This window comes from Sphaeramia orbicularis, chromosome 17, assembly GCF_902148855.1.
Source record: "Sphaeramia orbicularis chromosome 17, fSphaOr1.1, whole genome shotgun sequence".
Lineage (NCBI taxonomy): Eukaryota > Metazoa > Chordata > Actinopteri > Kurtiformes > Apogonidae > Sphaeramia > Sphaeramia orbicularis.
In genome coordinates this window covers 56,357,587-56,385,305 of record NC_043973.1, presented here as the reverse complement: position 1 = coordinate 56,385,305, position 27,719 = coordinate 56,357,587, and the positions used below count along the sequence as shown (strand labels likewise).

The following is a 27,719-nucleotide window of genomic DNA, read 5'->3' as shown; positions in this document are numbered from 1 at the left end:
AGTTGGATCAATGACAGTGGATGGACACACTGGGTTCATGTTCAGTTAATGACAGATTGGACTAAAAAAAGACACTGTTTAATCAGTTGGATCTGTTTCTGATGAAATAACCTTTGAATTTACTCTGAGGTTTAACAAACATCCACATGATCAGAGAGTTAAATAAAATAATACAGGATTTAGACTGAAAAATGTCAAATACAGAGGATAATATTAGAATAAATGGTGATAAATTAGTTATGAAGGGTTAAAAATAGAGAAAAAAGTCATTTGTGAACTAACATAAAAGCAGCTCTGGGTCTTTATGGATTCATCCCACTGCTTTAAATATTTAGTACTTTCTACTATTGTGTAAAATTTGTGAAAAACCCAAAGTTACTTATTTACTGGAATCATTTGGACAAATTCAGTATAAAATCTTTGAAGTGCAACTTGTCAAAACGTGTCATTCCATGGCGTCGATACGTTTGTTGAACATTATTGTACTTGTGCCATTGAATATATCTTTTCTTTCATGACCTGTACTAAGCCCCGCCCACTGTGCTGTTGGTCCTCTGTTCTGTCCAATGACATCAGGCCTCCTCAATGGGCGGGCTGTTGAAGCATCCCGGTGGGACGGCCTTCAGGATGTCCTCCAGGTTGGCAATGTCTCTCAGGATGGCATCCATGTCCTGGTTGATGGCGGCGAGGCGGCGGCGCTGGGCGGTCTCCTGCTCCTCCATGAGGGTCAGCCGAGGCCGGAGGCGACGCTCCACCTCCTTCTGAGCCTCCACCACCGACTCCTCCAACTCCTTCAGACGACGATGGTCCACCACGCCTGACCGGTCTGAGGAGGAAGAGGAGGAGGAGGAAGAGGTGGAGGTGGAAGAGGAGGAGGAGGAAGAGGCGGAGGTGGAAGAGGAGGAAGAGGTGAAGGTGGAAGAGGAGGAGGAAGAGGTGGAATAGGAAGAAGAGGAGGAGGAGAAAAAGGAGGAGGAAGATGAGGAAGAGGAGGAGGAAACAGCAGACACAGGAGGAATCATTCACATTACTGACACTTTGCATTTGTTTGCAGATATGGAGTTTCTTGTGTCTTTGCTGCTGTGAATGTTTGTACAGTAGGAACAGCAGACACAGTGGAAATATCTGGGTTTTCTGACACTTTTGGACATGTAGCATGTACTTCTAATTTTTTAATGAAAGCTGCGTTAATGTGCACTTCGGGAAAAATATCATATGAGCCTTAGTCTACCAGTTTGGAAGTTATGACTCCGTTTTGGAAAGTCGGGAAATTGTTCTAGGTTATTGTCTAGCTAATAGAGGTGTCAGGCTATGTTAGCTATGCTACATCAACAACAAATCACTAAGATCAACATGTTGACTGCGGTCCTGTAGGCATGTAGGCTGAACTACAGACTGAACAGCCAGCGGCGGTGTTCGGCCTGTACTTACTCATGTTTGCCAGCAGGTGGCTGACGTCCTGTAGGGTTCTTCCCACGGCCTCCCTCGTGTCCTCGGCATTATCCAAAGCTGCAGCAGCTCCGACAGCGGCCTGTTGAGAGGAAACCCATCGTTACTCATCTGAGACCAGTCGTCATCTAGAGATGCTGTCGTGGTTACCACGGTGACCCCAGACGACCTCCACAAAGCACCGACACAGACGAGGGCTAACGTCCAATCACATGCTTCCAGGGAGTCTTTACCTCCTGGGCCTGGGCCTCCTCCTCCTTGGCCTGGTCCACATGTGACTTCAGGTCTGACGCTGAAGCGGCTGCTTCTGTTCTGAGCCGTTGACTCTCCTGGTTCAGATTGGTGGCTTCATTCAACAGACCAGCGTGAGGCGCTAAAGAGTCCATGTTTCCCTGGAGACAAAGCCCACCTCAGTCAGTACAGTTGGCAGTTACAGTGTGATGTCATCAGTATGTGACAGTCGGTCACTTCATACTTGATCCCTTTTTGACATTTGGTGCTGTTCCGGGCTCAGGCTTTGGGTTCCATTTCAGTTGTTTAAACTGATTCACCCTGTTTCAGCCACCTGCATCCTGTTTCAGCCACCTGTTCCCTGATTCAGCCACCTGCATCCTGTTTCAGCCACCTGTTCCCTGTTTCAGCCACTTGTTCCCTATTTCAGCCACCTCACCTGTTCCCTGTTTCAGCCACCTGTTTCCCGTTTCAGCCACCTGTTTCCCGTTTCAGCCACCTGTTTCCCGTTTCAGCCACCTGTCTCCCTTTTCAGCCACCTGTTCCCTCTCAAACCCAGTTTAATACATGATGTTTGTCCTTAAACATCTTCTGCTGGAACTCGACCTATGGCTTAGCTAAGGTGGATTTACCTACCGCTGCTCTCGGCGCCACGCCCCCGTTTACCCATCTAAAAACAAACACCCCCTTTCGTCATCACTGAGTCTCCTGCGGCCCCCCCCAGTCCATAACAAGTTGGCTACCTGGGGAGGGTGCTGCCACGGACCTTATTATAGGGGGGACATAACATACTGCTTGATATTGATACTTATACAGATGAACGCCCCCCATTTCGGTCTCAGCCCCCCCCCCCCCCCCCCAAACTTTATCGTTCCACTGTCCCCCAGCAGTGTCCCAACACCCCCTGGGGGGCAGAGCCACCCTCTTTGATAAACACTGTCATAGACTGTAGTGTTATGTACTAAACTATTGGACCACATGTACTTTAAACTGCAAATGTATGCACCTCAAGTCTCTCCCATCTCTTTTATTTGGGGGGGGGTCTGCTGGTCTATTTATAACCAGAGTCTACATGTTAAAGGGAGTTCAGTCTAAACTACAGTCTAATCCTGAACAGACACCTGTCTGTTCAACAGCATCTGGGTCTGTATGAAAAACCAACGGGCAGAAGAACTGCATATGTTTGAACACACACAGGGATCAAACTTAGGCCTAGACCTGGACTGGATCCTGTTGGGTCTAAAGTTCAATGATTTGAATGGAATGGAATTCAGTGTCAGAACTGAGTCCAACCTTATTAAACCAACTCTGTGCTTTCGTTCATAAACTGGTCACATTAGTGACGTTCAACTGGATTCAATTTATTTGTGGATGAGAATAAAAATATGCAGTTTTATGTGATTTGAAGTTTTTATAATGTTAATTTTGCCCCCCCCCCCCCCTTTTTTGATTTTTTTCTGGATCCACCACTGCTTAGGTTTCCTTAAAATGAGTGGATGTTCAAATGTTACTTGAACCCCAGTGAAACTTCAGGTTCAGCTCAGTTCAGATGCCAGGTGACCGTCTGAGCTGCAGATGTTTGGAGGTTCATCTGATCCTTCAGGTGCTTTGGGTGGAGCTGCACTACCTCCAGCTTTACTCAGGATGTGCTGTCTTCTCAGCTCTTACCTCCAGATGGTTCAGTGCCTCCTTCAGTTGGCCGATGGTTCCCTCAGCTTTGACATATTCTCTGGCCACGTCCTCAAGGATGGACGATGTTTTAGCGTTGTTTGTGTGCACTTGTTGGATGGTTGCGTTAATAACGGGAAGACGTCGGATGGCAGCGTCAGCCAGAGCTCTGCTGCTGTTGATCTGCTGGTCGAACACTGCGAGAAAGAGGAGGAAGTGTAAATGCCATGGTTTCCCTTTGACATCAAGAACATGAAAGTATGTTCCAGGTTTTATTGACGTGGGTTTGAATTCGTTAGAAAACAATGGATTCTTTGTAATTGTGAGACGTCTGTGGTCGGAGTGTTTGTGTTTAACTCTTAAAGACTCAAACACGAACATCATGGAAAGAGCTTTGGGCACCATGAAGGTGTGGAAAAGAACTGTAGAAGTGCAGTCCAGTTACCATCCACCTTTAAGCCTTACAGACCCAAACGTCCACCTTTAATCCTTAAAGACCAAAAATTCCACCTTTAACCGAAACCATCTACTGATCTAAACTGTTTAATTCCTGTTGATCCACTAATCCTATCAATCCATGTCAATAATTTGTGTAAAATACAGTTCATCATCTTTTCATGGTCATCAGATATGACCATATTTGGATGTTCAGAGGCTCCGTAGTTACCGTGGAAACACCGCCATCTTCTACAACATTGATTCACTAGTCAAACCCATGGAGTTGGGACAACTGGGTTTACATATATTAAATGTTATATAAAATGCACAAAAATGAGTTAAAACTTTACAAAATCCAAAATAACATAAAAAAAGCAAAAATGAACCAAAATTAAGCAAAAAGAATAAAATAAGCAATAAGATAAACAGAAACAGTCTACGTTATCAATAAAATGAACAAAAATGAATAAGAAATCAACAATAATAAGTAACATGAACAAAATAAGTCATAAACTGAATAAAATTTAATAAAAACTAATAAACCCATGCAGTTGGATCAATGCCAGTGGATGGACATACTAGGGTTATGTTCAGTTAAGGACAGATGGAACTGAAAAAGACAGTGTTTATTCACTTTCCTCTGTTTCTGATAAAATAATCCTAGTCTGAACACAACCTCTACAGGTGCAGACTGTTCCAAACCCCTCCCCCTCCTGTCCTCCATACCTTCCAGCGTGTCCAGGATGTTGTCCAGATCATCAGTGCTGCCGTTGATGCGTTTCAGTGCGTCCTCAGTCTGGGTTTTAGCAGCGTTCACTCTGTCCACAAGTCTGTCCAACTCCTGCATCAGGAAATCAAAGACAAAGATTGTCCAGTGTGTGATTGATGTCCAGCACTGACACGTCTCCAACAGGTTCCTCTAGTTCAGGTCAGTTTCATCAGCAGATGTTTCTTCATCTGAAGGAGTCTGGGTAATGAAGTATCCTATGTGTTCATTGGTTAGATTAGATTAGATCAAATCAGGTTAGGTTAGATTAGATTGGATAAGAACAGATTAGGTTAGATTAGATTACATTAGATTAGAACAGATCAGATTAGATAATATTAGATTAGATTAGATTAGACTACATTATATTAGAACAGATTAGATTACATTACATTAGATTAGAACAGATTATATTAGAACAAATCAGATTAGATTGGACTATATTAGATTAGAACAGGTTACAATAGATTAGAACAGATTAGATTAGATTAGATTAGAACAGATTAGATTAGATTGTATTAGATTAGAACAGGTAAGAATAGATTAGAACAGATTAGGTTAGATTAGAACAGATTAGATTAGATAATATCAGGTTAGAAATGATCATATTATATTAGATTAGAACATATCATATTAGATGAGATTACAATAGATTAGAATAGATTAGAACAGATCAGATTAGATTACATTAGATAAAACCAGATTAGAATATATTAGAACAGATTAGATTACATTAGATTAGAACAGATCGGATTAGATTACATTACATTAGATTAGATTAGAATATATTAGAACAGATTAGATTAGATTACATTAGATTAGAACAGATCGGATTAGATTAGATTACATTAGATTAGAATAGATTAGAACAGATTAGATTAGATTATATTAGAACATATTAGATTAGATCAAATTAGATTAGATAGAATTCTATTGATCCTTTGTCCACATTAGCATCATCGTCAGTACCAGGGGTGGGGTGTGAAAAGGGGGGTGTTCTTAAAATCCACATCCAGACCCTTAGGGCCAACATCCCAGTCCCCCAGCATAGCCATTTGTTGTGTATTCATGCATGCTGTACCACATTTGTCCAGCAGTCACCGCCAAAGTGTTCATGTGATTCTGGACATAGCAACGTGATTATAAGGCTTTTGTTTTCAAAATGAATAATATCTGCCCAAATACTGATCCTATCCATTTACCATTTTCACTAGTCTGTTAACTGAGCAAAAATACAGAAGTATGATATATATATATATATATATATATATATATATATATATATATATATATATACACACACACACACACAGTCCACTTCCCTTTCATAAAAAAAAAAAAATATATATATATATATATACACACACACACACAGCATGTATATATATATCCACATACATATGTGTATGTATATATTTGTGTGTGTATGTATATATATTTATATACAAATGCATGTACATATGTATGTGTATGTATGTCTTCATAGTGTAACGATAACTAGGGCTGTGTATTGGCAAGAATCTGGAGATACAATACAAATCACAATACTAGGATCATGATACAATATATCACGATATATCATGATACTGTTAAAAAGGCAATTTTTTTTTATTGGTTTTGTTTCTTTTTTAAAAGAATATTTCCTAGAAGAATTGAATTACAGCAGAAATCTGCACAAATACTAAACACATTTTTATTTGATCCCAACAGGATCTAATGTTATATCACAAAATGTTCCTGTGTTCAAACTGAAATTCTGTTTTACAGACATTACAGTTTAAGATCCTGTTCAAATGATCATATTTTATGAATTCATAACTAACATCAGAACATTATTTTTGTGCAATACCAAGAAAGGAACTAATATTATTTAATAAAAGAGTGTTAAATAATAATAAATAAAATAGAAACAAAAAAACTTAAATGAACCTCCACAATATCTGCATTTGAATAAATACCTAAAAATACGGATACAGTACTTTTTAATATCGATACAATATTGCGAAGTGAAATATCACAATATATTGCAGAACTGATATTTTTTTACAGCCCTAACGATGACAGGATAAGTTCTATAAGGTGATGTCAGTAATAATAGTCATAACTCTGATAGAATCATGTCATATATACTGATGAGTGTGACGTCTGTTTATGATGGACTTCCTGCAGCTTCACTGACACATACACGTTCACTGCAGTCACCATCAACATCATACTCACATATGTGTTTGTTTCCAGTTTGTTTTTCACAGATTTCAAGAGGACAGTTTAAACATGGGTTGAACTCTCATGATCCTTCAGTACCTTCTGTGCACCTTTGCCTTTGGTCAGCAGGTCCTCAGTGGTGGTTTTTTGGTCCTGCACAGCGTCCTGCAGCGTCTCCAAGCTCATGAGGTTCCCATCCACCGCCTCCGTCAGACCCCGGAGCTGGGCAGCCATGGCGTCCACGTCCCCCTGAGCATGATGGGAACACAGATCAAGCAGTGTTAAGTGAACAAAGTGTTTGGTCACACCAAGCCGAGAAGGTCACAAAGCAACAGGAAGAGCAAAAGGTCAAACGGGGCCGACCTGGGGACTTACCTTCAGGGATGATGGGATGTTTTGCTCCATGTCGGATATGTCCTTCAGCAGACCATCGGCCCTTTTGCTCTGGTCTTTGGCCTCGGTGCTCAGACGTGTCGCCTGGTTCTCCAATGTCTTCACATGGGCCGAAGTCTGATCATACCTGCACATGCAACCACCATCAGTCTGCAGGAGCTCCAACTACTTATTATTATTATTATTATTATTATTATTATTATTATTATTATTATTATTATTATTATTATTACTTACGTACTTCTATTACTTATATATAGTACGCCGTCAACAATAGACTTTTACACATTGTATTTATTTTGTAGATATGCATGTTTTTGCACATGTAGATTTTGTTATTTTGTTCTTTTTAATCTAGTCTAATCTAATGTGGTTTAGTCTAATATAATGTAATACAATCTATCTAATATAATCTAGTCTAATCTATTCTAGTCGAGTCTAATCTAGTTTAGTCTAATATAATATTGTCTAGTCTAATCTAGTCTAGTCTAATATAATGTACTATAGTCTAGTCTAATATAATCTCGTGTAATATAATCTAGTCCAGTCTAATATAATCTAGTGTAATCTAATCTAGTCCAGTCTAATATAATCTAGTCTAATCTAGTCTAGTCTAATATAATATTGTCGTGTCCTATCTAGTCTAGTCTAACATAGTGTAGTCTAGTCTAGTCTAACCTAATAGAATCTAGTCTGTTCTGATATAATCTAGTCTAATTTAATCTAGTTTCGTCTAGTCTAATCTAGTCCTGTGTAGTCTAATCTAATCTAATCTAGTTTCGTCTAGTCTTGTCTAATCTAGTCTAGTCTAATATAGTGTAGTCTAGTCTAATCTAATAGAATCTAGTCTAGTCTGATATAATCTAGTCTAATCTAGTCCTGTCTAGTCTAATCTAGTCTAATATGATGTAGTTTCGTCTAGTCTAGTCTAATCTAGTCTAGTCTAATATGGTGTAGTCTAGCCTAATCTAATAAAATCTAGTTTAGTCTGATATAATCTAGTCTAGTCCTGTCTAGTCTAATATAATCTAGTCTAATATAATCTAGTTTCTAGTTTCTAATAATCTAGTCTAATCTCGTCTAGTCTAATATAATTTAGTCTAATCTAGTCTTGTCTAGTCTAATCTAGTCTAGTCTAATCCCGTCTACTCTAATCTAGGCTTGTCTCATCTAGTCTAATCCCGTCTACTCTAATCTAGTCCCGTCTAGTCTAATCTCGTCTCGACTCGTCTACTCCACTACCCACGGTTGTGGGTGGGTGGTGTTGGTTGCCATGGTTACTGCTGTTTGGACGCCCCTGTCCCTGACTGCCTGGTCTCAGATCAACAGTCGGTACTCACGCCGTCTTCAGGTCTCCCGTCAGCTCGGTCACTTCCTTCTCTGTGTTCATCAGGGTTCGGACCAGAGCCAGGCTTTTGTCCGAGGCGTTCAGAGCTTCGTCGGCCGTTCGCTCCACAGCCTCCGCCTTGGCCTGATGTCTGCAGGACGGACAGGACACATCACACATCACAGCGTCCATCTGCACGGCAGGGACGTCTGACTCTGGTGAGTCCAGGGTCCACATTCACACCCATTTGGGCTCAAGTGGGTCAGACCAGTACAAGAGGAACACCACAGATACAGACGGCAACAACGGGAACCCCCACAAACATCTCATCCGGTTAGAGCCAAGGGGGAAAACAAACCCGTCTCTGCCATTACCCATAATGCCACAGAGTCGCTGTGTGCCCTTTAGAGGTGTTAGAAAATATCAGTTCTGCAGTATATCGCAATATTTCATTTCACAGTACTGTATCGATATTAAAAAGTACTGTATCGATATTTTTAGGTATTTATTCAAATGCAGATATTGTGGAGGTTCATTTTTGTTTTTTGTTTTTCTTTATTGTTTATATCTTATTTATTATTATTTAACACTGTTTTATTAAATAATGGTTATTTGAAGCATCCTAAAGCACTTTTTACTGTCTGAGAGGTAGATGTTAGTTCCTTTGGAAACTAGGAGAATTAGAAACATTTTGTGATATAGCATTAGATCCTGTTCTGATCAAATAAAAATGTGTTTAGTATTTGTACATATTTCTGGTGTAATTCAATTCTTCCAGGAAATAATCTTTAAAAAACAAGAAACAAACAAAATATTGCCTTTTTAACAGTATCGTGCTATATCGAATCATGATCCTAGTATTGTGTTTTTATCGTATCTCCAGACTCTTGCCAATACACAGCCCTAGTGCCCTTTGGCTCCGCAAATGAACCCAAAAAAATCACCAATTAAAGTTTAACATTTTACCAAATAATAAAATGGAACCACAAAGGAGGACAAAATGGCTTCAAACTATCAGAAGAGAGGCCAAGTTTGTCAGATTATGGACTCAACAACAAAACCTGTGTATGTCTTCAGTCAACACTTCATTTCAGATCAGTTTAATGGATGTGAACCATTTCCAAACAATCCTAGACTGTCAGGAATATTAGATTAACTGTTTAAATGATAGTGAAGTTTGTTTGACATTTGCAATTTGTGTAGATTTCCTTGTAACATGTACAAAAGTACACATTCGGTACCTAAGTAGAAGTACAGATACTTGTGTACAAAAGTCTGGTAAAAGTAGAAGTACGGATTAAAGTACTTCACTGACTGTGGAAAAATAAGTGCCTGTTCTGAAATGTACTCCAAACATCAAATCAAATCAAGCCCTTTTCCCCCCTCGGATTTCCCCACCCCCAGCTGTGACGTCATTGCCGACTGTATCTGTAACCCATAAATAATGACAGCGTCTTTGATTTAGTGTCAAAAATAACATTCAATTACGAACATACAGTATTTACAGTTACAAACTATCCTCTCACAAAAAATGGAAAAAAGAGAAATTTCTCAAGAAAAATAAGTGCAATTTTAACAATATTATGCTTCCACTTGAACATGACACAATAGAGGGTATGCACATACGTCACTTCCCCCCCAGGCCACACCCCTCTAAGTCAGACTGAGTGGCAAAAACCAACCTGCTCAACATGACGGAGTATAGCAGTAAACACAGCCAGAGCGGGAAAATGTGAAATCTGAACTTAAATGAAGGACAGTTGGACTGGACATGGATCTGTACGAGCTACCAAAGAACAAGTGGTCCATGAACACTGACGTGGACACAAATGGAGGATCCAGACCTGATCCAGGGGGGAGGGGATCAGCGCTATTTTTAACTGAAACAAATATACATGGTTTCATCAGGACTGACAGCCAGGGTCCAAAACTAGGGCCCAGAACCAGCTGATCCAAAGTGCATTTACAGTAGACCGTGGACTGACCCCAGTGAATATATGCATGATCTACTGGGACTGAGCAGATTTACTGAGTCTAGTTCAGATCCAGTCCTTTATCCAACACAGATACTACTGCTGTGGACCAGCAGGGCACCACTGGATTTTGGGAAATTAGGAGATTTATACCACCTGTTTTTAAATTAACACATTATTCTGGTAATATTATGGCTTTATTGTCGGAATATGACAACTTTGATCTCATAAACGAATGAAATTTTTGTTAAATTATGAGGTTTTTTTTATAACTATGACTTTGTTCTCATAACATTGTGATTCTTTTGTATTCAAATTTATTCTCATAAAATTACAGGTTTTATACCAATATTTTATGACTTTATACTCGTAGTGACAGTGTTTTTCTTTTCTTCTGTGGTCCTAATACTCCGTCGTAGCTTTATTCTCCAGTTCCCCCGTATTTGAAAACTGGGTTAGCCTCAGTTTCAGTTAGTTTACTAATCATGTAGGAGCACAAGGTTCACAATCACAAAATGAGACAAAAACCATGAAAGATCTGATCATGAAACCAAGAGCTGCACTAAGAAGTACCGTTAGCCAGAAGAATACGTCATTTCAGGTCTGATTTGACCCAAAAATTCAGCATAAATGAATGTTAGCTGACACCAAACAGGACCCACAGATCTAGGTTTGGGTTCCTGGATTTGTGGATCCATCTACTTCTCTTTTCTTTGTCTTTCGGTGTCTGTAAAACGATAACTCCCACTGCTTTAAGAACCTGTTTCTACAGTCAATCATACAACAGCTCTTCCCCATTTTTTATTTAATATTGTTCTTCAGTTTAGACAGTATTGAAGCCAGCGCTGTCACTCATCTCCCTCTTTCTGTCACTCAGTGGGCGGAACTGTGGTGACTTCCACTAGTGGTGACGTCACGTGCAGACCCTCTATAGTACACAAACATTTAATAACAGGCAGAATATTGATCAAAATTTAATTTTCTTTAGACATTTCTGGTTGTTCGTACTTGTTCATGTTATTCACAGTTTATTGTTAAAGGATAGTTTGTAAATTTAAATATTTTCATAGTGTAATGTCATTATTTATTTCTTATTATTTTTTTGTATTGGTCCTTATTTATAAGTGATTGTGTTCTTATTTGACTGTAGATCCTATTGGTCTGAATGTGGAACCTGAACTAAACTAGTTCAACGTCCTTTACTGTTAATACCTTCAGTGGGATGTTTGTTTTTTATGGACCGGATCAGACCCTTTGGTGGCCAGTTTTTGGCCCACGGGCTGTATGTTTGCCACCCCCCCCCCACTGTGGGACTCACCTTTGGGCCAGACTCTGAGCCGTTTGGGCCAGAGACCAGAGGACGTTTGGACCCGGTGGAGCATCTCCTACAGGAATGTCCTGAAAGAGGGAGGAGCCAGAAACAACGTCAGTATCTGGGTTTGAATGTGAAGCTGAAACTACGTCATAAAAATGTGTAGAACCTGAACAACCATGAAAACCCTCAAACATCAGTAAAGCAGCGTCTGACTTTGGTCCCACATGTTTGTTCAAATGTGTCTGTTGGAGCCAAATAAACCTTCAGGGACAAGAGATTAAGTTCAGTGTCTAAATGGATTATTCAGATGAGTATAGCAGATGGGATGAAGTAAACTTCTTATTACTACACTGAAAAAAAAGTGATTTTTTTAGTGGGGTAATATTTATTAGGTTAACTGTCACAACTTCTATTTTGTAATTGTAAGTATCAGTGAGAACTGGAATTATTAATGTAAACTAAATATGTCATTGGTGTAATAAAGAAACTGTGTGGGCAGAGTAAGTTGTATTCTGTATTTTCACATAATATTCAAAGGTTATAGTCATTACACATGAACCTAGAAATACCAACCATAGCGTTCCTGAATCCTGGTTCCACCTTTATGAGCTCTGTTCCTACCAACAGAGGTGGAAGAGAGGAGGAACCACATGATCCACTGTTTCATTTACACAGACGACAGAACAGAAGAAAGGGGGAATATTCCAGAACACAAGTGGAAAAGGGGCTGATGTGTCGGCTTATCTGGGGGGGGGGGGGGGGGGGGGGTGTTAAACATGACAAATTCATGGGGCTCATCATTCCAGGGAAGTGGAACCAGCTCCAACGTATACCAGAGGCACAGAAGCCAGGTCAGGGTCTGTCCAAACACCAGTGTCAGGGTGCCCCCCCCCCCCCCAGGGTGTCCCCCTCCTGCTGGACCTATGGGAACGCCCTCCCAGACCTTTCTCTTCAGGAAAGCATATCCATAATCTCCCCACATCCGTGCATGCTTCACCTGTTTGAACTGTCTTTATTGTACTGTTTTTATTGGTCTTATTTGCTTTCTATGTTTATTTTCTAACTTCTGTTTTAATCATATTTATTTTGCCCTGCCTGTAGCACTTTGAGGTTTTTAGATAAAAATGTAAAGTGCATTACAAATAAAATGTATTATTATTATTCTAGTTCAACTCTTACTGCTGCTCTCAGGTTGCTTTTGGCCTGGTCCAGTTTGTGTCTCATGTCTTTGATCAGTGTCTCCACCCGTCCTGCCGTCCTCCTGTACGTCTGCTGCCTCTGCTGGATGTCATCTGCAGTGTCTGCGATCTTCTGGATGTCCTGTTCCTCAGACAGTTGTCCACGGCTGATGGACGACAGACGAGTCTGCAGCGTCCTCTCCAGGTCTGTGGGACAGGACACCACAGGACAGGGGCTCACACATTAGCTTCTCCTCCTACTCTCTCCTCCTCCTCCTCTGCTTTCCTCTCTCCTCCCTCCTCTCCTCTTTCCTCCTCCTCTCTACATCCTCTCTCCTCTCTTCCTCCTCTCCTCTATCTTCTCTCCTCACCTCCTATCTGCTCGGCGGTCTCCTTCAGCTCCTCCACCAGCTCCTGGGCTGCTCTTAGCTCCTCCTCCAGGGCCCTGCTGTTGGATGGGCTTGAACCTCCTCCTTCCATGTGGGACAGCTGAGTCTCCAGATCCTGGACCCTGGTGGCGTACACCTCCACCTGTCACACAAACGGCCTGTTTACTCCCATAACACCACATCCCATTCATGAAGTAAGTAGAGCTCTGGATGTTGAATGAACGCACACTGTAAGCCTGGACTTTGTATTCACTAAAAGGCTTTAATTCCAATGTACTTAAATGATTTCTGTTTTATTCCATTGCTATCAGTTCAGTATATTTTACTAATTTGTAGACATAATCGAAAGTTTGAAAAAGTTTAAGTTGAATGGATTTAAATCACTCAGTTTTAGTCATGACCACACCTTTTTATCTGTGCACTGCATTGTGGGTATTGGGCCTGTTGTAAATGTGTTCTTTTTCTGTGCAGGGGTTCAGTGGGGTTGTGCTGTTAGTGTTCATTTGGACTGAATGTGTGTATGTCAGTGTTTATTGGCCTTTTTGTGTTTGTTTTTGTACTTTTGTAGAGCTGCACCATGAGTCAGAGCCACAGGACGAACTATGGATTCATTGTTCATCTAGGATTGGTCTTGTACATTGGAAGTCTTTATGCCTCACTAAATTAAAAGCACTGTCTGCACTGGAAAAATGGCACTGAGCTGACTTCCATCCACGCTACAATATATTAAGTTTAACAATTATACAAAGCAAATATTGCAGAAGATTTTAATTTAAATCAACTTGGAATTGAGTCCAAAGAACTGATGATATTAAGTCTAATAATGATTATACAAAGCAATGGACACTACAACAAATTTTAAGTTTAATTAACTTAAGCATTTAGTGTGTTGTACTTAAAATAGCAATTCCATTCAAATCAAGCATTTAAGTTTAATGCACTCAAGTTTTCATTATTCATTACCTACATTTTTTTAAGGCAACGAGTTATCTAAGACTTTTTAAGTGAACTCAACTGCCCAGTCTTACAGTGCAGCTTTAAATCGACCTGTAGTTTAACGTATAAATGCTACCGACATATTGGCTGAATTTTCCTTGTGTTGAATGGTTCATGAGCATAAATGTACAGGATGTGACTGTTTTTACATGTTCACTTGTTGAACGTTAGTGTAGAATAACACTTACCCCTGGGGATCCCTTTAAAACCTACAGCTGTTTGTTCACTGACTTCTCTACATTTATATTTTCCAAAGTCATATATCATTTTATCTTCTGCAAAATCAGTTATTTTTCTTATATTTAATTCACTGATCATGTAGATCAGGGGTGTCCCAACCTGACCCTCGAGGACCGGGTTTGGATACCCCTGACACGCCACAATTCCGTTGTAACTTCTGGGCAATGACATGAAAGGCTATTCTATTCTGATGTAAATGTTAATCAAAGCTCCATGGAAATTCAAAGGTTATTATATCAGAAACAGATCAAACTAAATAAACAGTGTCTTTTTCAGTTAAATCTGTCATTAACTGAACTTAAACCCAGCGTGTCCATCCACTGGCATTGATCCAACTCCATGGGTTTATTAGTTTTCCTTCAGCTTCATTCAGTTTGGGGCTTTTTTTTTTCATTTTTGCTTATTATTTTTTGTTAATTTTGTGTTCATTTTCTTGCTTATTTGCTCTATATTATTGATTATTTTGTTTTCGTTATTTTCTTACTTATTTTTATTCATTTTACTTGTTACTTTATGTCCATTTTTGTTTCCCCTTTTTTCCAATTTTGTTCAGTTTGTGGTTTATTTTACTTATTATTTTGTTGATTTATTATATATTTTTGCTCCTTTTATTGATCACTTTGACCATATTTGTTTATTTGGTTGCTTATTTTCTTCTTTTATCAATTTTCATATTTTTCCCCATTATTTTTTATAAACAATTTTTTTACTAGTTTTTGTTCCTTTTTTTTTATTACATAATATACATAATCCCACTGTGTCTATCCACTGTTATTGATCCAACTCCATGGGTTTTACTGGTGAATCAATGTTGGAAAAGATGACGGTGTTTCCACGGTAACTACGGAGCCTCTGAACCTCCAAATGGGTCAAATCTGATGACCATGAAAAGATGAAGAACTGTATTTTACACCAGTTAATAATAAAATATAATGAATAACCTATAAATGATGACAACTTTTTCTCTTTGTTTTGGTGCAATAAAAAACATTAAATTGTGAAAATATTTACATTTACAAACTATGCTTTCACAAAAAAATGTGAATAACCTGAAAAAAATTATATTTTGTAAGAAAATTATGTCCAATTATCATTTGTACATTTGTGTTACACACATCTGGTAACAGGTTTAATATTGTTAAAAATTTAGAGTTTGGTACTAAAATAAGAACAGTTTCTCATTTTGCCCAGGTTTCAGCTGGACTAGTTTTTCATTATTTATAGGTTTTTATGCTATTATTTTACTTTAGATCATATAAAAAATGCCCAGCTAGAAATCAGCCTAATATTCCTAAATCTGATCAAATTGTCTTATATTGAGCAAAAAATTCTGCCAAAGGAGTCAGAAAAAACATTCTTGTCTAGAATTCTTAAATCAAGTAAAAAACTATCAGCTATAAAAACCAATATGTGCCTTAAAACTCGACAAAAATCCTAGAATTTTAGCCAACAGTGCTGAGGGCAAGAAATAAAATCACCTTGATAATAGCTGGAAAATCTTATTAAGAAAAAGTTTATTCATTTATTTTATAAGAATATTTTTGTTATGTAAAAATGTTTTTCCCATATTTAGATGAAAAACAAGACAAGTGTTCTAGAACTAAGGCTTTTTTCACTTTCTTAGAAATCATTTTGTCCTGTGTGGAACCTAAACTAAAATCATCCTTGATTGTTAAATTTTTGCATTTAATTGCAAATTAATTTTTGCATTTTGGAAATTCATTCCATGGGCCAGAATGGACCCTTCGGTGGGCCAGTTGGTCAGTGGATCCACAGGTATTGAACAGTTCCATCAGTAGGTGGTTCTGGTTAAAGATGGACATTTGGGTCTTAAAGGGGTTCAACCCAACAGGTCTGATCCAGCTGTCAAAGGGGCGTGTACCTTGTCTTTGATGGGGTCGAAGCAGGCGGGACAGTCGGACCGTTCACATCTCTGACCCTTGAAGCCCGGTTTACACCGACAGCGTCCAGAGCCATCACACTGATCTGACTCAGAACCAGGACCGTCACAGTCACAGGCTGGAAGCACAGAGAACATGTGTTAGGATGGGGGTGGGTTCTGTGGGTTCTGTGGGTTCTGTGGGTTCTGTAGGGTCTGTGGGTTCTGTAGGGTCTGTGGGTTCTGTAGGGTCTGTGGGTTCTGTGGGTTCTGTAGGGTCTGTGGGTTCTGTGGGTTCTGAAGGGTCTGTGGGTTCTGTGGGTTCTGTAGGGTCTGTGGGTTCTGTTGGTTTTGTGGGTTCTGTAGGTTTTGTGGGTTCTGAAGGGTCTGTGGGGTCTGTAGGGTCTGTGGGGTCTGTAGGTTCTGTGGGGTCTGTAGGGTCTGTGGGTTCTGAAGGGTCTGTGGGGTCTGTAGGTTCTGTGGGGTCTGTAGGGTCTGTGGGGTCTGTAGGGTCTGTAGGGTCTGTGGGTTCTGAAGGGTCTGTGGGGTCTGTAGGTTCTGTGGGGTCTGTGGGGTCTGTAGGGTCTGTAGGTTCTGTGGGGTCTGTAGGGTCTGTGGGTTCTGAAGGGTCTGTGGGGTCTGTGGGGTCTGTAGGGTCTGTGGGTTCTGTAGGTTCTGTGGGTTCTGAAGGGTCTGTGGGGTCTGTAGGGTCTGTGGGGTCTGTAGGGTCTGTAGGGTCTGTGGGGTCTGTAGGTTCTGTGGGGTCTGTAGGGTCTGTGGGTTCTGAAGGGTCTGTGGGGTCTGTAGGTTCTGTGGGGTCTGTAGGGTCTGTAGGGTCTGTGGGGTCTGTAGGGTCTGTGGGGTCTGTAGGGTCTGTGGGTTCTGAAGGGTCTGTGGGGTCTGTAGGTTCTGTGGGGTCTGTAGGGTCTGTGGGGTCTGTAGGGTCTGTGGGTTCTGAAGGGTCTGTGGGGTCTGTAGGGTCTGTGGGGTCTGTAGGTTCTGTGGGGTCTGTAGGGTCTGTGGGGTCTGTAGGGTCTGTAGGTTCTGTAGGGTCTGTAGGGTCTGTGGGGTCTGTAGGGTCTGTAGGTTCTGTAGGGTCTGTGGGGTCTGTGGGGTCTGTAGGTTCTGTGGGGTCTGTGGGGTCTGTAGGGTCTGTGGGGTCTGTAGGGTCTGTAGGTTCTGTAGGGTCTGTGGGGTCTGTAGGTTCTGTGGGGTCTGTAGGGTCTGTGGGGTCTGTGGGGTCTGTGGGGTCTGTAGGGTCTGTGGGTTCTGAAGGGTCTGTGGGGTCTGTGGGGTCTGTAGGGTCTGTGGGGTCTGTAGGTTCTGTGGGGTCTGTGGGGTCTGTAGGGTCTGTAGGGTCTGTAGGTTCTGTGGGGTCTGTAGGGTCTTTAACCCATACACACCCAGGGCTCATTTATGACAGTTCCTCAGTGAATGTTTCTCTCTATTTCACCTTTTTTAAATGTTTTATCATCATTTATTCTAACATTATCCTCTGTATTTAGTATTTTCCTTTATTTTATTTCCTATACTTAATTTAGATGCACATTAGAACAGAAAACTATAGAAGAGGATTAGGACCACTGGAAAAACAAAAATTAAGGTCCAATGAATTATTTTTTTAAATTATAGTTATGCTGAGAAAAAAAGTCAGAATTCTGCCTTTTTTCTCATAATAATAAGACCTCCGCCAAGACAGATCTGCCCCCTCTGCTAATAAACACACAAAGCAAAGTGATCACAATACCTCCTGGTGGAGATAAAAATATATTGGACTTTAATTAAAATTTTTGTTTTTCCAGTAGCCCTAATACTCTTCCGTAGAAAACTGAAGAAATGATGTTTGCAAAAAAAATCTATTAACGGATCAGACAGTGATAAGACCTGTCCCAGTAACATCACATGACCCTTCAGACGAAGGCTACGTGTGTTTACATGGAAAGGTAAAAAATCTACTTTTTTAAAATCTGTCCAACAAAAAAGAAAAGGAATCTTTAAGCCATAATATTATGAGAATAACATCGTAATTTAAAATCAGGCAGGAAAAATATCATAATTTACAAGAATAAAGTCGTAATGTAGAACTTGGAACATTCTGTGAGGTTCTACTTTCATTCAGGGTTTATGCACAAAGGCCAAATACTGAGCCTATTAGCCCCGCCCACCAAATACTGAGCCTATTAGCCCCGCCCACCAAATACTGAGCCTATTAGCCCCAAATACTGAGCCTATTAGCCCCACCCACCAAATACTGAGCCTATTAGCCCCGCCCACCAAATACTTAGACTATTAGCCCCGCCCACCATCAACACATTAGTGTTAGTGAGTTTGCACGTTTGGGTTTGTTTCGTCAGAAGAACTGAACAGATTTGGAGTGAATTACTTAACTTATTTGAGGCTTACAATTTTTTAATTATTACTTTTTATCACACTATCGCAAATTTATTTTCAAAATTTGACAACTTTAATCCCATTAAAGAATGACATTTTCGTTGAGTTGTGACTTTTGTTTTTTTTAAACTATGGCTTTATCCTCTTAATATTATGGCTTTATTCCCAAAATATTCTGACCTTATTCTTGTAGTAACTGTGTTTTCATTTTTCCGGTGTTGCACTAGCACGGCCAAATACGAGCCTGTTAACCTACCATCAACACGTTAGCATTAGTTAGCGTGTTTACACGTTTGGGTTTACTTTACTGTAAAGAACCGAATGGCTTTGGAGCGAATTACTTAACTTACTTAATTTTTAAATTATGACTTTTTTTATCACATTATTGTCAGTTTATTTTCAAAATATGAAGACTTAATTGAATAAAAGTACAACATTATTTTTGTTAATTTATGAGTTTTTTTCAACTACGACTTTATTCTGGTCATGACTCCGTGTGTTTTATTTTTCCGATGTGCGCTAGCATGCCTTTGACGTTGACCTACGTTTGCAGGCATCTCCAGCTCGACGGTGGTAGAACCCGGGCAGACAGTCCTCGCAGCTCCGCCCCCTGGTGTTGTTCAGACACCGCAGACATCGGCCGTCGCGGCGGTCGCAGCTTCCCGCCACGTTGACGTCGATGTGTCCGTTACACTGGCAGCGTGCGCAGGGCTGTGGAAAGCCGTCGCCTCGCACTGGTTCACGGTAAAAGCCCTCCAGACAGACGTCGCACTGAGGACCTGAGGGCGAAACGGGGACACGGACCACGTCACAACCCCCTCAGCACTAGCTGATCTACAGGTCAAAGGTCACCACTTTTCCACAGACAGACAATAGATTCAAATCATCTACAGCAGGAACGACGAGCTCACAGTATAAGGTTCCACATTCAGAGCAAAATGAACTAAAGTCACATCATAACACAATAAACCCAGAAACAATGACCCGCATTTATTTCATGGTTTAAGAGCGAAAAAGTAAAAGTGTAATTTGACCAATAATCTGCCTCAGTTTATCCTTTACACATGTTCAGTAGTGTACAGATCTATGGAATAAGATTAGTGCCACTGGGAAAAAAATGTAATTAAGGTCCAATATATAATTTTTTTTTTTTATTATTGTTCTGAGAAAAAAGTCAGAATTGTAAGTTTAATTTCAGAATTCTGACTTTAGTCTTGAAACTCTGACTTTGGATGTTTGGGTCTTTAAGGGTTAAAGGTGGACGTTTGGGTCTGTAAGGGTTAATGTGGGTGTGGTTTATGACAGAAAATGCTTAGATATTGGTCAGATTGTTTTGTGCACCTTCATTCTGGTTCCGTGTCCTGGTCCCTGTACCTGTGGAGAGTTTACACACTCATGTTCTTCGATGGTTCCGCTGCTCGGACCCATTCGTTGCCACTTGCGGCTACATTTTCAGACTCATTTGAATCGACTGTTAATGTGGATCCCATGGACATACCGGTGGTTCCCGTGGGGCAGCGGTCACACTGGGGCTGGAAGGACCCGGCGGGCAGCGAGCAGGACCTCCCGTCTGGACAGGGACACTTCACGCAGGCCCGGGGCGGTAGCGGGTCACGGTAAAAGCCATCGGAGCAGCTGGGTTCTGGGGACGTCTCGTCGGCAGAGTAACAGTCCCCGGTGAACGGGTCGCAGCCGCCGCCTCTGCAGCCGCAGGCCTCGCACGGACTGAACGGCCCGTCTGCCGGCCGACTGCGCCGGAAACCCACCGAGCAGCGCTCGCAGAAGTCGCCTTCGTATCCTGGTGGACACGCGCAGGTCTGCACCCAGTGAGCCGGGATGCCACGCCCACGGCGAGCTGATGCTAGCTGCACGTCATCCAGGTAACCACGACCTGTGGAGACAACGGAGACACGAAACCACGATGACTTCAGGTTAAGAGTCAGTGTGTAAATTAGTGACATCTAGTGGTGAAGTTTGAGTTTACAGCCGACTGAGTCCAACACAACAGGACTCAGCGTTGGTTCAGTGGTTTTATTTAACCCTTTAACCCCTGAGTCCTGACTGCAGGTAAAGGTTGACATATTAACCCTTTAACCCCTGAGTCCTGACTGCAGGTAAAGGTTGACATATTAACCCTTTAACCCCTGAGTCCTGACTGCAGGTAAAGGTTGACATATTAACCCTTTAACCCCTGAGTCCTGACTGCAGGTAAAGGTTGACATATTAACCCTTTAACCCCTGAGTCCTGACTGCAGGTAAAGGTTGACATATTAACCCTTTAACCCCTGAGTCCTGACTGCAGGTAAAGGTTCACATATTAACCCTTTAACCCCTGAGCCCTGACTGCAGGTAAAGGTTGACATATTAACCCTTTAACCCCTGAGCCCTGACTGCAGGTAAAGGTTGACACATTAATGGGATTTGAACTCCGACCCACACATGGACACTGTGGAGGAATAATGAAAACTCACTGTTTTCTCCAAAGGTGGCTCGGATCTTGATGGCACTGAGGTTTTGGAGCAGTGTCTGGAACTGGAAGGGGGACAGATGAGGCCTCCATCTGCTGCCGGGCCGTTCATCCAGTCTGTAGGTCCGACACAAACACACCCCTTTACAACAGCCAATCAGATTATTAGACTGAAAAAAACCCATTACAAAGACTCTGGCACCAGACTCACACAAGGACCAAAGGTCACCCCCCCCTCCCCTTCTGTTCAGGACTTCAGTGGGATTGGTCAGATCCAGTTTTATGGTTGATTTTCCATTTGTATGACTTCGTCCACGCACGGCTTGTATTTTCAGGTTAACGCCCTTATTACATATGACATTAAAAGCCCTAAACATGTGCATGACTGACCTCAGTCACTCAGTAAATCAGTAAAATAACCTGTTAATTTATTAAATATTAACATTAAGACAGAATCAAACAGGATGGAACTGTGAATAAACTCAAGTCAACTCAATCTACAACTGAACTCATGGTTTTTAGACTTTTTTTTAGATTTTAATGTGGAAATGCTGAACTGTGCATTTAATTCCCTCTCACTAATCTGGTAGTTCAGGTATTTTACATGTCATTCTCCTCAGATCATAAGTATGAACTAAAGTGTGTGGACCTGTGGAATCCAGGTGTTTCTTTTCTAACAGGGGTCTGGGATCCAAAACTATAACGACTAATATCAGAATATAGTTTTATATTATGGGATAAATATCAGTGCATTGGTTCGTTTGGGTTCAATTATTGTCTTTGTTTCTAAAATGACTCACAGATGGTTTGGACTGAATTTACATCAACATTGATTTATTTATTTATTCTTATTTTTTTTTAAGTCTATGACTGATTTATACAGCGGCGTATTAGGGCCACATAAGAAAATAAAAACACTGGTCACTACGAGAATAAAATCGTAAAATATCGAGATAAAACCTGTATTTTTATGAGAATAAAGTCAAATACAGAAAGAGTCATGATATTACAAAAAAAAATGAAGTTGTAATTTAAAAACAGGTGGAAAAATATTATAATGCCTGCTGGCCTGAAGCCTGATAATAACTGTCAGGTGGACTGGAAGAGGGAAAAATCTAAAACATGGGGGTTGGACACCCCTGGTTTAAAGCATGTTAAGTTTAAGTTTCGTTTTCATGCTATTGTAAGTGACGTTGTTTGTGGACCCCACCCCAACCCCCCACCCCGGTCTGACAAATTGAGAACATAGTCCATTTCTGTAGGGTCCACAACGTTTACACTTTCATGGGGCCTATAACTGGTAGCAGCGCCCGTGAAGTATGGCATTATTTTTGTTAAATTATGAGGGTTTTTTTAAACTATGACTTTATTCTCATAATATTACGACATTATTCTCATAGTGATAAGTGTTTTTGTTTTTCCTATGTGGTGCTAATACGACCTGATGGATTTTAAAGGTGCGGGAAACTTTCATGACCAACTTTTCATCATATATGTCCATCCTCAGTCATATCCTCAGTATCATGAATCTGTAAGTCTGTCTGTCATGACTCACCTGAATCTCTTCCTCATGGTGAACAGTTTCTTAGTTCCATCCACCACAAACAAACCATATGTTTACAAACAAAGCCGGGAGGGAACTGGGACATCTGAGGAATTTTGTCGCGACATACATTGTGGGAAGCAAAGGCTCGCACCGCCGCCTGACAGCGGCAGTGCAACCATATGATATTATATGGATGAAAAAAACACGATGTGGAAACGGCTGAAACGCGGAAACAGCTGGAGGAACAAGCACTGGGGGAAGGGAGCTCCTGCCGCTTCCACCTCGTTTCTGTAGCAGCTGCTGCTGTCAGACAGCAGAGCGAACCGGCATTTCCCACAATGCACGTCGCAACAAAATTCCTCAGATGCCCAGTTCCCTCCCGGCTTTGTTTGTAAACATATGGTTTGTTTCTGGTGGATGGAACTAAGAAACTGTTCACCGTGAGGGAAGAGATTCAGGTGAGTAATGACAGACAGACGTACAGATTCATGATACTGAGGATATGACTGAGGATGGACAGATCTGATAAAAAAATTGGTCACGAAAGTCTCCTGCAGCTTTAAATGTTCTTCCTCTAAATGTCTGTCATATTTTTCCTGCTCTGACTGTACATGATAATTTCCATCTACTGTCATCACATCTGATCATGTTTCTAAACTATGTGGACATAAATATGTGGACACATCCTGTCTCCAGCTGTCAGATGTCCTGTTCAGGAGGGTCAGACACACAAACATCAATATTAATAATCAATAGGATATCTATCCCATAATATCAAACTCCATTCTGACATTAGTCCTTATTGTTTTGGATCCCAGACCCCTGTTAGAACAGAAACACCTAATTCAATGGGTCCACAGACTGAGGTCCATTTGTGAATTGTGAATGAACTGTATGTGTAATTATCTGGGGCTCATCTCCATTTTTCATGGGTGTGTGATCCGCTGTTTGGACGGTGTCGGTGCTCAGATGTTCCTTTGAGTGTCAGTCAGTGTCTGTGGGCATGGCAGAACCCAACGCTGGGCTGCAGATTCCACTCACAGACTTTGTTTCTACTTGTTCTGACGCAGCAGCGGGATTCTTCATCTGTGACGGACCGGAGCGCTCAGTGTGGGCGGAGTTGAACGTGGGTGGCGGGGTTTGGCCTCACCTGAAACTGTAGCGGAGTTTCTGACCGCAGGGAACGATGGAGCGAAGGTCACCCAGCGAGGCCGAAACCTGCAGACCCTGCCCCTCCAGGATGACATCATAGACGGACGGGTGACGGACGCCGCGGTCCAGACGCAGCCAGAAGGACAGGTTCTGTCCGTAACTTAGCAACTGGTTCCCCAGGTAACGATCTGGAGGAGAAGAGAGAGAGAGAGGACGCCTGGTCAGGAAAGGACGCAACAGAGGGCAAAGGAAAGGAAAGAGAAGAGGAAACAGGAAAGGAAAGAAAGGAAAGAGGAGAGGAAACAGGAAAGGAAAGAAAGGAAAGAGGAGAGGAAACAGGAAAGGAAAGAAAGGAAAGAGGAGAGGAAACAGGAAAGGAAAGAAAGGAAAGAGGAGAGGAAACAGGAAAGGAAAGAAAGGAAAGAGAAGAGGAAACAGGAAAGGAAAGAAAGGAAAGAGGAGAGGAAACAGGAAAGGAAAGAAAGGAAAGAGGAGAGGAAACAGGAAAGGAAAGAAAGGAAAGAGGAGAAGAAAGAAACCAATGAGAAAAGGAGTAATAATCCTAATCAGGTGGAGGAGGCGGGGCTTGTGCTCACCTGGGGCATACAGGTAAATGGGGAGGCTGTTGGAGGAGATCACCTCCAGGTCTTGGTGTTTCGGTGACCAGCGGAAGTGGACGTTGTCAGGGGTAACACCCTGAAGCGTCGCCACCTTCCAGTCATCCAGCCCTGGAAGCAGAGAACACACCATCAGATGCTTTTACTGTGAAAAACACAACGTCAGATACTTTTACTATGAAAAACAACATCAGACGCTTTTACTGTAAAAAAAAAAAAAAAAAAAAAAAAAAGAACATCAGACGCGTTTACTGTGAAAAACAGAACGTCAGGAGGCTTTTACTGTGAAAGGTTACCATCACTGAAGGTGGAGGTGATGTTGTAGACGGAGAAGCCGGACTCTGCCCGACAGCGGCTGCTGTGACCGTAACAGAAACAACTCCCAGAATCCTCTCTGAGCTGCCGCCTGTGAACAGAAAGAAGCAAACGTTTGGTGTGAATTTGATGCCGTTTTCTCCTTCCTGTGACGTTTAAGTTGTTTTCATCTCATTTTGTTTCTTATGTCATGTTCTTCTAATTGCGACTTTTACATCATTTTCATCTCATCGTGTCATTTTCATCTATTCTGTCGGTCTCTTCTAGTTGTATGTTGTTTCCTTGTTTCCGTGTTTTTGTCTGTTTCTCTGTGTTGCCACTTTTATCGCTGATATAAATGATTCTTACTGACTGTCGATTAAACTAATATGAACGAAGTCAACTGAAGGAACAGGAGAAAAGTCAGATTCTGCCAACTGCTGAGGCTGTAACTGCGACATTATTCTGTCTTGTGCTTCACCTTCGTGTGCATCCGTCGGGTCCCATCGGTCCATCGGGACAGCGGTCGCACTTTTCTCCGGTGACGCCGTCTTTACAGCTGCAGCGCCCCCTGCTGTCACATGTGGCGCTGACTGAACCTGCGGACAGATCACAGTTTAAATCCAATACTGCGATATCTTCAAACCCGTTATTCAGATTTATTTAGTTCTGTTACATCTAAACGTGGGAAAAAAAATGACAGAAAACAGAAGTGATGTAGACAACAAGAACAGAAGTCGGATTCTACGTTGCTATGTATGTACGAACTCTGAAATAAATCGGATAATGGACTGAAACAACTAAACCAGGGTTTATGGATTCTCCTATTTCCAAAGTGACAGTGAACGCATCACATGTGATTATTACAATGATCTGATTCTAACAGTTGTCAAACTTTCATGGTCATGTGAACAGGCGTCTGCGGTTCGTTACCTGAAGTGTTGCAGCGACAGGGCGTGCAGCCTGGCTCCGCCCCCTGCTGGTGGAAGCCGTCCTTGCAGCGTTCGCAGCGGCGTCCTTCGGTGTGTCCCTGGCAGTCGACGCAGCGCAGACCCCAGGCGTCCCGAAGACAGTAACGAGACCTGCCGTTACAGTCGCAGCGCAGTGTGGCTGAAGGACCAATCAGAACAGAGGACAGGACCAATCAGAACAGAGGACAGGACCAATCAGAACAGAGGACAGAGGACAGGACTTATTTGTCTACTGTTTCTACTTCCTGTATCCGTGACCTTTTACTTTCAGTCACTACCTTGAACTCAACCAGTAAAAAGAAAACAATAAAACCTGTTATTATTATTATTATTATTATTATTATTATTATTATTATTATTATTATTATTATTATTATTATTATCATCATTATTATTATTATGGATCCAGTTGAATTTTTTATTTTGAGAAAAGAAGTTTGAATCTTGTTACTTTTTTACATTTTGCCATCTTTTTTGCAGCTTTTCTCTTTTGTAACTTTTTTTTAACTTTTTTGTTACTTTTTTTTACATCTTTTTTTATCTTCTTACTTTTTCACTGCTTTTTTGTTGCTTTTTTGTCTTTTTTATCTTGTTACTTTTTACTGCTTTTCTGTTACATTTTTATGTCTTTTTGTCGTTACTCTTATTGTTTAAATGTTTAAACTTTACTCAGACACTGGAGCAACATGACTGTGGTTTTATTTATTTAGTTTAAGTTTGAGAAACAAACATGTAAAACCAGTTAAAGCCTTAAAGGTGCTGGAGACTTTCATCACCAGTTTTTCCTCAGATCTGTCCATCCACAGTCAAATCTCAGTATCATGAATCCGTAAGTCTCTCTGTCATTACTCACCTGAATCTCTTCCTCATGGTGAACAGTTTCTTAGTTCCATCCACCAGTAACAAAACGTGTGTTTACAAACAGAACCAGGAGGGAACTGGGCATCTGAGGAATTTTGTTGCGACGTGCATTGTGGGAAACGGAGCTTCGTGCAGCCACCTGACAGCGGCAGCACAACCATATGGTATATGGATGAAACAAAAACATGGAAACATCTGAAACGCGGAAACGGCTGGAGGAATATGCATAGAAGGAAGGGAGCTCCTGCCGTTTCCATGTCGTATCTGTTCTAGCTGCTGCTGTCAGGCGGCTGTGCGAACCTTCGCTTCCCACAATGCACGTCACCACAAAATTCCTCAGATGCCCGAGTTCCCTCCTGGCTCTGTTTGTAAACACATGGTTTGTTTCTGGTGGATGGAACTAAGAAACTGTTCACCATGAGGGAAGAGGTTCAGGTGAGTAATGACAGAAAGACTAACGGACAAATGATACTGAGGATATGACTGAGGATGGACAGATTTGATGAAAAATTGGTCACGAAAGTCTCCAGCACCTTTAAACGTTTGGTATGAACATGGTGGAAACACACATATAATTCCTCTAAAACTGTCTGAAACATTAACATGAGCTCCATATTCATGTTAACGGTCTGTATGAGGCTGAAGCCACTCCTGGAACGAGACCCATCAACAGGCAGGAAAAGGTCCAAGAAGAAGAAGGAGAAGTAGTAGAAAAAGAAGAAGAAGAGGAAGAAGGAGAAGAAGATGATGAGTGAGAAGAAGATGAAGGAGAAGAAGTCACTCACAGTAGGAGGTGTAGGTGGCCTGGACGCCACAAACTGCCACCAAAATGCCGCACACTGACATCCAGAAGGTCCTCATGTTTGATGAATGTCATAAAAGTCCAGATGCGTGAACTAAAGTGCAGATGTGATCAGAGCCGAGGCTTTTAATGGCTGTGGATCTGCAGGTCTGGACACATCCTGTCCACATT

The 27,719-nt window shown here is 41.3% G+C and overlaps 1 protein-coding gene across 1 annotated transcript; it reads right to left on the bottom strand.

The window, feature by feature from the left end:
- Positions 1-189: 189 nt before the first annotated feature.
- Positions 190-27,719, bottom strand: LOC115437502 (laminin subunit gamma-2-like). The gene is made up of 21 exons (XM_030160701.1): positions 27,532-27,719; positions 25,848-26,024; positions 25,396-25,513; positions 24,917-25,026; positions 24,600-24,731; positions 24,002-24,191; positions 21,310-21,422; positions 20,337-20,729; positions 19,384-19,617; positions 16,451-16,587; positions 13,315-13,474; positions 12,945-13,150; positions 11,769-11,848; positions 8,491-8,628; positions 7,133-7,277; positions 6,857-7,006; positions 4,513-4,627; positions 3,349-3,545; positions 1,683-1,841; positions 1,432-1,531; positions 190-826 (listed from the first exon to the last, which is right to left on the bottom strand). The coding sequence occupies exons 1-21, from the start codon at positions 27,605-27,607 to the stop codon at positions 573-575; spliced, it is 3,384 nt and encodes a 1,127-aa protein (XP_030016561.1). The 5' UTR covers positions 27,608-27,719; the 3' UTR covers positions 190-572.